Source organism: Ruditapes philippinarum, unplaced genomic scaffold (genome assembly GCF_026571515.1).
Source record: "Ruditapes philippinarum isolate M1 unplaced genomic scaffold, ASM2657151v2 ctg18342_1_1_1_1, whole genome shotgun sequence".
Lineage (NCBI taxonomy): Eukaryota > Metazoa > Mollusca > Bivalvia > Venerida > Veneridae > Ruditapes > Ruditapes philippinarum.
In genome coordinates, this window is record NW_026853846.1 from 1 (window position 1) to 11,165 (window position 11,165).

General features: G+C 32.7%; 1 protein-coding gene across 1 annotated transcript; it reads right to left on the bottom strand.

The window, feature by feature from the left end:
- Window positions 1–350: 350 nt before the first annotated feature.
- LOC132738160 (integrator complex subunit 3-like) lies at window positions 351–7,754 on the bottom strand (the record flags this gene model as incomplete). Its single annotated transcript, XM_060725618.1, is given in 9 exon segments — window positions 351–438; window positions 980–1,123; window positions 1,479–1,624; window positions 2,305–2,434; window positions 2,877–3,018; window positions 5,889–5,955; window positions 6,628–6,826; window positions 7,349–7,438; window positions 7,641–7,754. Coding segments are annotated over 9 exon segments (1,120 nt in total), but the record flags the coding sequence as incomplete, so codon positions are not given.
- Between the last annotated feature and the right edge of the window lie 3,411 nt (window positions 7,755–11,165).

The following is an 11,165-nucleotide window of genomic DNA, read 5'->3' on the forward strand; positions in this document are numbered from 1 at the left end:
CCTATATACCCCCAAAGAAACATGCTATCGCTCCCGTTGAAGTTTCTAATTTCTGTAGCAACAGCTTGAATGAACACTAATATATACTTGTTCGTAAAATTACATTTGAGCTAAAAGTAGATTTGTTCAAGACTACAGCTATCAGTCCTGTTATCACATTAATAGACCCATTCTTTAAACGCTCTTTTTGCATTTGAAAAACAATTCTTATCCAATATAACAGCTTCAAAATTTTAAAAGAATAGAATGTAATGGCAAGTTAACTTTGAAGACTGCAGTTAGTTGCGGTTTTTGTCTACAGTTTTTATGTGTCTATTTAAGGAGATAACGTTCAAAATCAGTTTTCTCACCAATATTCATTATGCTGTCTTTTTCTGGATCGAAAAATATCCAGTCATAAAACAAACTCAGCTTGGCATTTGAGGCGGCCACATTTGACTGAAATATATATAGAATAATTCTAATTAAAATTGTAAACGCAATATAACTTCTTACACACATACCCATGTCTCTTTTGAAAATGATATCACATGGATGTACACATAATGTGATGTGACTTCACTTGCATTATACAGGCAAAAACTAAATGTTGATGTTACACAGTAGGAATGTCAAAGAAAAAAGATTTTTTTTACTGTACACAGTTCCTAATTTGGGTATTTGATATATCAAATATTATATTCGTGCAGCTTCAGTACTAAATTAATGGAACCTGTTGAATAAAATAATGTAATGATTGCCAAAGGCTCAAGTAAAATGGTTCAATACATTCTCTGATTCTGTATTGAACATAAACTTAGTCTGTATGATTAAATTTGATAAAATTACCTTTTGACACTCAATATTTCAAGGAAATAACATTGCTACGGCTTTACAAATTATTTGCAAGACATTATTTTATAAGCAGACTGTCTTTAAGTTGAGTAGGTAAAATACCTTACTTCAGAAATGATACGAACAACAATTACTCGAAACTTACCGTACACGTCTGTAGGAGCCAACCAATCACAGCCCAGCGAGGTATTATGTCAGAACACAGTAATTCATTGGATGGGTGAAAAACACAGCAAATATAGCGAATAAGATCACAGCGTAATGATTGACTTTCAGGAGTGGCCAAGTACTGCAATAGAGATATTATAAAAATTTTTTCTTTTTGCTACCGTTTAATTTTAAAATTAGACGAGACTTACCTGGTAAGTTGAAGTATAATTGGAATTTTATGAGTTCCAATAATAAATTGAGTGAGGCGCATGCGCGGCGGAAGTTATCTCATTTTAGACGAAAATTTATTTGTTTGAACGAAATAAAACTTAACATCAAATATGCTTGTCATATTGAGACTTTTCAGTTCTACAGGCAAAAAAGAAATAAGAAGCCCCTCTATGCCTCAGTAATGTTCATACATACATAAAGGAATATATAAATCATAAGACTGTGTATGTAGCTTAAAAAGAAAGAACTAATAACTAACGTACCTGTCTTTGGAACCAGTCCTGGTATCTTTTGTGTTGTCCAAATTTCACTTTGGTGGTCAAGAAAACAAGTTTATTCTCCATGTCGGGAGTCAAACGAGAGATGAGAAACTTCCGCGACGTTCTTGTTACAAGTAACTGTTGTATACCTGTATGTGAGAAGGGTATTGAAAATTTGTTAAGTCTATAACTTAAAACATATCTATTTATTTAAGCTCGATTTGGAAACAAGTTCTTGCAACTTGTATTAATCACTTTAGAAGTCTGCTTCCAGGAACCAACCAGTACTGGTGTCATATGAAGTAACATGGTCGTGATCTAATAAGAGCTGACCCCTTGAACCTATAATCTCTGGGCTGAAAGGCAGATATCTTAACCACTAGGCCACATCTATCTGGTAAAAGCCAGAAAAACTTTACATTTTCCGGTAATTATTTTTAGCTGTGTATTCTACCTAACAAAAATAATAAGTAACACATATGACTCATGGAAAATTCTACAAATATCCTTCAGAAAGTACCTGTAAGGTTTAAATGGGGCAGACTTTTTTAAAAATATTTTTGGAAGTTTTTGTATTTATCATTCAACTTTTTTTTATAATTAATTTTTGGTCAATGACCATTATAATAATCAATCTTTTGAAATATAGAACTTATTTGGCTCAACTTAACACAAAAAAATCACTGCAGTAATAGCCCTTACCAGGTGTGGTTTTTGAAATTTACAGAACATTCAAAATCAAAGAAAATCAAGGGTGGTTCAAAAACAGCTTCAAGCTTTCACAATAATTCTTATGTCGAAATAAATATTTTAAACTAAAAATAGCTACCTGTAAACTGTGGACAAAGTACAGACGGATTTAACATCATGTCTCTCCACAAAGACTCAAACTCCGGAAGTCTTGCCACATTCTGTAACAGTCTAACCAGATCCCGGCCAATGACCAAACAATCGGTCCACTAAAATATACAATACTAAGACATTTTTTTTTGACAATTTTGAATATTTTTAATTTTCTTAAAATCTTGGTACATTTTTCTCAAGCCTAATTTTCTTGAAATATTTTTGATCATCTGGAGGAATGTGCACAGCTTAAAAAAATTTAACCAGTTTACTGCAAAACTTAATACATTCATTACACACATAACAAGCATAAGAAATCACTAAATAAAATAAATTAAAATAAGTTTACAGTCTTATCCCGACAAATATCTTGAAACGACATTTCTTGCTTCCATTTTTGGAGCTGGCCATTATCAATTTTGGGGATATCAAGATGAAAGCTCAAAAGTGGTCAGCAAACAGTACAGAGCTTAGTCAGACACACAAAGGGATGTCTCCATACTGGTAGCCATGACTAATTACTTTTGGTTACAGCAGATTAAAAGGGCTAGAGCATACCTTATCCCTGACTAGTGATGCTATAAACTCCGCCTCCCTCTGTCTCAGATTGTGAAATATCTGTCCCGTGTGGTCAACTATCACACGTAGGTATGTATACACTGTCATTGGTATAAGAGCCGGGAACTTGTCAAGCCAACTCCTGAAACAAGATAACATAGGATACATGATAATTTTGTTTGTTTGGTATTACAGTGCCTCTACACAATTTAGGTCAACATGGGGCTGAAACAGGAAAAATGCTTTTGGCTTACCTTGGGTGTAACAAATTAAAAGCAACACCAGTGGTCAAAACTACCTCATCTGCTGAAGCTAAGAGATGCATAGACTCCAGTTATTAGAACCCATTTAGTCGCCTCTTACGATAACGACGCAGGGATTAACGGTGGCTACAATTCTGATGTCTTAACCATTAGCCGCAAGGGGAGACACATGATAATATGTTACTGGGAGATATTAGACTAAAGTACTCTGAGAAATGTTGCAATTGATGTTTAATTTGAGTCATAGAATCTGAATAACACTTTTCTTCTCATATCTACAGTATACAGTGATCAAAGGATCAAAATTAATATTTTGAAATACAATGTATATTTTTTTCAGATAGGCATTACTGAATTATGAAATTTTATTGTAAACAAATGAGATAATTAATGTAATGAATTTGGCCAAATATATTATTTTGCCACAAAGTCACCAAACCACTTAATAAATATTTGAATATGTTTATTTTTGTTCTGTGAATTTTTTTTAAATTAAGTCTCTTTGTAAGTATGATTAATATTATACATTGGCAATATTGTATACCATGTCTAAACCATTTGCCATGCATTTGTGCTGAATACGGGTGCTATAAAATATTGTTATTTAAAAACTGAATAAAGTGTATTGTATTGTATTGTTTTACTTTACATGTTTCATCAATTCAATTGAACCAGGAAGAGGAAAATCCTGGTACATCCAGCAAAGTATGATTAATGTTATTTTAGAGCAATTAATTAGTTGGATTTGAAGTCACAGTGACACTGTCAGTTTTTTTTCCTTAATAAACAAATGAGGCCAAAAATGGGCGGCTTCCCATTTAAAAAAGAAAAGATATTTTTTCCCCAATTAAATTTTGCATGTTTCCCTAATATAAGAATGTGTTTTGTAAATACTTGAGAATTTTACGGACCACTAACATTGTAGTACTGAATGACACAAATGTACTTTTTGTTTGTTGTTAGTCATTCAATTTTTTTCCCAACTGCTCTAGAGGGGCCATTCTGCAGAGGTTGTACTGTATCATCCCACTATTACCAAATTTGATAAATTATTGAGATTGAATTTTTCAAATTAAAGGCTTGAGCCTCCTCCTAATTTCTAGGAAAAAAAATCAGACTGTAATGGTCATAATTATGGCAATTTTCCAGCTTGGTGGAGGACATGAGGTGTCCCTTTGTACATTATTTCTGGCACAAACTAGCAATTGAGTAGAACCACCAACCTGCCATAAGCTAGCCTGATACCTTCCCCACATAAAAGAATCCAAACTCCCTGATGGGATTCAAACCTACATCCATGAGGCGCAAGTGATTTGAAATCATTGACTTTAACCACATGGCGACTGAGAAACACAATTTCAGAGTGAGACCTCAAAATTATAAAACATTTTTGTCTTGACTCTCAGGATTTCTATTTGCCAGTGTACATTGTACATTTTGTGCAGGATTCTGACCAATCAAATACCTGAGATAATAGATCTGAGTTTGAGCTTAAAACATTTCTTTATAATCTTGGACATATATATTGGCAATAGGCCTATATAGGTCATCTAATACAATATCAAACAAATGAAACAAGGAAGGGGAAAATCATGGAAACCAGGAAGGAGTCAGTGATTTGTGATAAACTCCTATCTAACATAATACTACAATAACAGTAGTACAAGAGGTTTGTTATGATGTCATTTGAAATGTGATCTTAATCCACAACTTCTAATTTTAAATCAATTTCATTTTTTAATGCTGTCAGTCTGGATAATCAATAAATTCATGATTCGGTTATAATCTTCAAGGCCTTTATTTAGAATTGTTGGAGCCAAAGCTTGGTCTTGATTTTCTTTTTTAAATTCATTCTAAATTATAGAGAAAAAAAACAACAACCAAACATCATATTTTACTTTTAGTATTTCAGGGATAACATATATTTGTTACTAAAAATTTGGTACATTTTTAGCAAAAAATCTCAATAGACAATGCCATTTTACTAGCAAAAATTTTGTCTCATTTTCTTTTCATTTTTAAATCCATTCTAAATTATAGAGAACATATAACATATATTTGTTACTAACAATTTGGTACATTTTAAGAGGATCAATCTATGTTCTTTTGTCACAATATACAATGCCATTATACTTTATAAATTAAGAAAAAAAAAAGACTTGCTTTTATGATAATAAAAGTGCTTAAAGAAAATTTTGAGCTTTGAACATAAGTTATCAAAGCTTAAATAACAAAACAAAATGCGCTAAGGTGCAATTGTAGTATCCAATTAATACACTCATTTTGCTAATGATGAATAAACATTGATAAAAGAATAAAACATATAAAACAAAGCTTCTGGTAACAGATGGCTTTATGATTAATTTATCACTAAAGGTTCATTAATGACATATTTCTCTTGAAGTTGAAAAAGAAGCACTAAATGTCAGGGTATATATTATTGTTAATTTCATATATGTATATTTGTTCTGATATGTACACAACTGGATAGAAAGAAAAAGATGAATAACGATTTGTTCAGTTTGTTGCATCTGGTTTTTTCAGCTGATTTTAACACCTTTAAATTTACCAAAGTATAGAGCCAGTCACTGTATTTCTCTATGCATTCCTACAAGGCTCTTGCTGTTGCGGCTCTTTTTTGTATTTCATTAATAAAATCCCTTTAAATTCAAAATGGACTGGTCCAAATTCAAAGCAGGGTAAGTCCATTACACAAATTCAGTGGGTTATGGGTTGAGTAAAGACATACCTGTATTCAGAGAGAACATCAAGCAATGTTTCAGCAAGCCATACGTTTTTTGGTGTTATATCTCCTCCTGTAATCAAATAAAACAAACAGTATACATAATAACACATGATAACTGAAAAATTTATACCCTTATGAGAATTAGCATAATTACTTTTTATGATATTACAGTAATCATCTACAGTACATAGTACATATTGAGCAAAAACAATGTTTGTTTGAAAATAGAGGTGTAATGTATGTCCCCGTTGACAGGGTAAAAATACCCTAGCGTTGACAAAGACTGAAAGTGTAAGCAAGACTGACAGTGTAAAGAAATGACTGACAGTGTAAGCAAATAACAGACAGTGTAAGGAAATGTAAGCTAATGACTGACAGGGTAAGTAAGTGGCTGACAGTGTAAGTCATAACTAACACTGAACAGTGTAAGCAAATAACTGACAGTGCAAGGGAATGACTGACAAGATAAGTAAGTGACCAACAGTGTAAACAACTGAATGACAGTGTTACACAGTGGTAAAAATTGACTGACAGTGGTAAAAATTGACTGACAGCGTTGATAATTGACAAAATGTTTTAAATTTGACCGACAAGTGTTTAATTTGACTGCATTAAAATTGACAGACAGTGATACAAATGAAAGTGGTAAAAATTGACTGACAGTATGACAGTATGAACAATTAAATGACAGTATTACTATTCAGTACTACTGAGCATTGTGTTAAGCATTAAGCCCTCTCACCTGCTATTTGTCTCATTAAGCCATTCACTGCTAAATCAGCTCCTGTTACAGAATTTTTCACCATTTCTCGCACCAGCCACAGTATCTGAGCCCTCCCAATGTCCTTTAACTTCAACCATTTCTCATATATCAACTGATTCAATCTATTTAACACTGTATTAAAACCATCCCTATTCACTAAATGAATATCTCTGTAATTCTGAAAACAAATGACAAATTATTTAGCTATGATCACTGACGACTAATAATGTAACAAAAATTGAAATGACATAAGTTTGTTAAAATTAATCCAGATTATGTCATTACAAGGAATCCACTGAGGTTTCTTGACATGACATACCTGGAAATATTCCCCCCCCCCAAAGATTTGTGTCCCATTTAATGCAGTTCTGTATAGATAACTAGTGTGCAAATTTTCGTATCATTCCCTCGACCCATTTTCCAAAATAATCATTTTATTGAGTAAAATGACCCAAAACTGTAAAGCAACTGTTACAATGCTTTTCACTAAAATCGGGCTAAGAATTGCACAGAAGTTCAATATTCAACTTAATTCCGCGAGTATTTCTTTTGTCTCTTATTTCTCCATTTTAAGTGATTTACTTGATCTATGTAAGAATTCCAAACTTTATGCTTTTAAGCTTTTTGACCTCAGTGGAGCTCCTTAATTGTGTAAGGACTACTAAGGAGTTATACAAATTAAAGTATTCTTAAAGCAAACCTTCTGTGCCAGTGTAGGATTAGGAGCTGTCAGTATAGCATAGAACAATCCAAGTTGAACCTCCTCATGATTCTGTGAACCTTTGCATACCTGCAACATGAATAGGGAAATTCGTACAAAGTAATATTATCATGTTATATAATTTTCTAAGACATTGATATATGCAATGCAATTTTTATCTTTAAATTTGATGAAAATTAAAAGCCTTTTCATTGTTCAACAAGAGCCATCTACTTATATAATAGATCTTATGAAAGAAAATTCAGCTATTTATAGATCTTAAATAACTTACGTATGTGTTGAGAGCATCATTAGCCTCCCTTTCCGACAAACCATTGACCAATGAATTCACTATACCATAACATCTTTCCAACTTCTGCAATAAATTCAACACAAACAATTCAATTCAAAGTAACAATCTGTGCCAGAAAACAGAATTTAAATTCAAAAATATTTAACAAAGGTATGGACACACTAGATATGACTTGGAGCAATTATCTCAACTTATATGACTATTTTATTACTAGTAGTGTTTATGAAAATAAAAAGCGCTCGTCTATTGTGAAAACAATTTCAATAAGATTTCAATGTAACCGGTTCATGACTAGTATATACATACAGATCCAACATTTTCCAAACTAAAACTAGGCTTATTAAATAAGTTATTAAACACATTAAAATCATGCTTTCTTTGAATTTCTTAAAATGTGTTGCATTAACTTGATTAAGTAAGCCACATTTACAGACTTTGTCTAACATGACAATTCCACTAAACATATCTTACATGTTCCTTTGACAGATTCCTTACCTTTGCTAAACCATAAATGTTCTGGTACCCTTTATATAAGTTTTGTTTGAGGACTTTTTAGATTTATTTTTTCTATTTTTCTACATTGATGTTTGAAGCCATTTTGATTTCTTTATTGAAAATACAACACTACACGCTCACTCATTGGATGACAGAGTTAGAATTAACCATTTGTATTTAATGTAACCAGGGCTCACGCTGTCGGTCGCCATAGTCGCCATTTGCGATTATTTTATAAGATTGGCGATTATTTTTGCATTTTGGCTACAAAATCTGGCGATTATTTTTTTACTTCAAACAGTGTTTATATAAGGTGTAAAAATCGATAAAGAATGCAGTAGACCTAATTAACACCAGCGGGGTGCATTTAGTGGAGTGTCAACTTTTTACCGGTCACGTACGTGCTGCTTACTATATTGCCCGAGGTAATAAAATACATGCGAGATGTATAATTGTATAAGTACTTTAAAGATATTGTCCAGCATTTTTAATAGCCATCAAAAATTCGTCAATTAGCCACAAAAATCGTTTTAAAATTGATAAAATGGATATTGACTTACCCAAAATTTACCGTGAATTGCAATAATTGCAAATTTTGATTTTTTTTTTGTTTTAAGCTACTTGACTAAATCGCCAGTGGAAAACAATGGTAAAATATATTTAAAAAGTATAAACTTCCAAACAACTATTTGCACAACAAACGAAAATTGTGAATATTTTCTTCAGAAAAAACAGGAAAAAAATCCAATTGTCAACATATTTTTCGTGACACCGATAATTTTGATATTTATTTAAAGGTGAAAAAGCTATGTTCTGTTTAAAAATCTTTACTACTATGACAGAAAATTTGTATTAGCATTGGTGATGATGATATTTTTTAGTAAAATTATTCAGATAAAAAGGCTGCATTCTGTGAATGAGTTTGCAAACTTGTGTTATTTCTATAGGCTAATATGACCTAAGATCTACTCCAGTTCTGTGTGAAATGTAGAAAATTATTCAGTGGTTATAGCTGACAAAATTTGATTAGAACAAACAAAAGAAGTTGTCTGACAACAGCATTATGTAAAGTTATAATGAATCTTTAATATTATTGTTATACAGTAATTATACTAATTTTAACGTTTTTATTCTGTTCTATAATAAAAATTAAAGTTGTGGTTCTATTTTTAAAAAAGGTAGTTATCAATATACACAAATGTATCAGTTTATTTGAGAATCCTTATAAAACTGAAAAAGTGTCATATAAATGTAATGTTTATTTAATCAACTGCTTATGTTGTTAATCGCTAATTCGTGAATATTCCGCTGAACTTTTGGCTATTATTTTTTTAAGTTGAAAATATTGGCTATTATTTTATTTGAGCCAGTGTGAGCCCTGTGTAACTCATTTGATGACTGATTCATAGTTAATCATTTGTATTAAATGATTGTAATAAAGGAGCACAGTGTAAGAAATTCGGATTTGAAACCACTAGGCTAGTCGGACTACCAGATTGGAATATTCACTAGCCCAAAAGACATTTCACTAGCACAATTCATTTGTTCAAAACAAATATTTTTAAAAAATCTCTTGGGAAAAAACAGTCCCTGGCCGGGGTTTACCTTTTTAAAAAATTTTAAAACCCCAAAGGGAAAAAAGGGGAAAAATTTTGTATCAGGGGGCCCAAAAGGGAAAATACTGGGTTTTAAATTTTTGAAAAACTGGGAAACCCGACAATAAGAAGGAAAAGGGCTAAAAAATTTATAATTTTTTTCCCTTTTTTTTTTTGGTTTGGGGAAATTTTTTTTAGTTTTAAAGCTTGGGAAAAACGGATTGGGCAAACCCCCAAAAATTCCCGGTTTTTCCCATGCATCAGAATTTTAAATTTTTGGGGTATTTCCCAAAAATTTTTCCGGGGACCCCCCCCCAAAGGAAGAAAGGGTTTAGATGAAAAAAACCCCCCTAGGGGAAAAAAACACCAAAAGTTACCCCCCCCGGGCAACCCTAATGGGAAAAAACCTTTAAATCAAAAGGGCCCCCTTGGGACGAACCTTAAATGTAAAGATTTTTGCCCCAAAATAACCCAATGGGGGACAACCTAATAGAAGAGGGACTTTTGATTCAAAAAATGCCGTCCTTTGACAACCTTATGGAAGAGACTTTTGCCAAAATGACGTTTTCTGGCAAAATGGACCCCTTTGGACAAAAAAATTTTAACAATATCCCCCATTTGCGGCACAAAAACGTGCTTTGAAATTGACCCCTATGGACATCTTCCTAGGTATATTAAACTATTAAAAATAGACCCCCCCTGGGGCACACCTATGGAAGAGACTTTTGCTCAAAATGGGACCCCCTTCGGACAAAAACATTCAAAATATCCACCCTCGGACAAAGCTACAGAAAATTGACCCCCTAGGACAATCTTCCATAGGTATATTACTAAATGAAAAATACACCCCTGGAACCAACCTATGGGAAGAGGACTTTTGCTCAAAATGAACCCCCCCTTGGGGGCAAAAAAAATTTTTAATAAACCACCCTTTGGACAAGCTACAAAATTTTACCCCCTAGGGACATCTTTTCCCGGTAAAATTACTATTTAAAAAAAGACCCCCTTTGGGCAAAACCCATTTTAAGAGGGCCTTTGGGTCAAAAAGGCCCCCCCTCGGGAAAAAAAACATTTCAATAAACCCCCCGGGAAAGGGTTAAATTTAAATTTTACCCCCCTTTGGGCATCTTTCCCTAGAATTAAAACTTTAAAAAAACCCCCCCCCCCTCCTCCTTTGGGCACCCTTAAAAAGTAAAGGGCCCTTTAAAAACCCAAAAAAACCTTTCCCTTTGGGCAAAAAAATTTTTTAAAAACCCCCAACCCCCTTGGGACAAACTAACCAAAATTTAACCAAATACGGACTTTTTTTCATAGTCCAAAAACCCCCCTTTTTTTTTGGATCTGAAATTTAAAAAGCAATAGAAAATTACCTTTCCTTTCCCTTTTTAAAAAATAGCAATCAGCGCGAAACTTT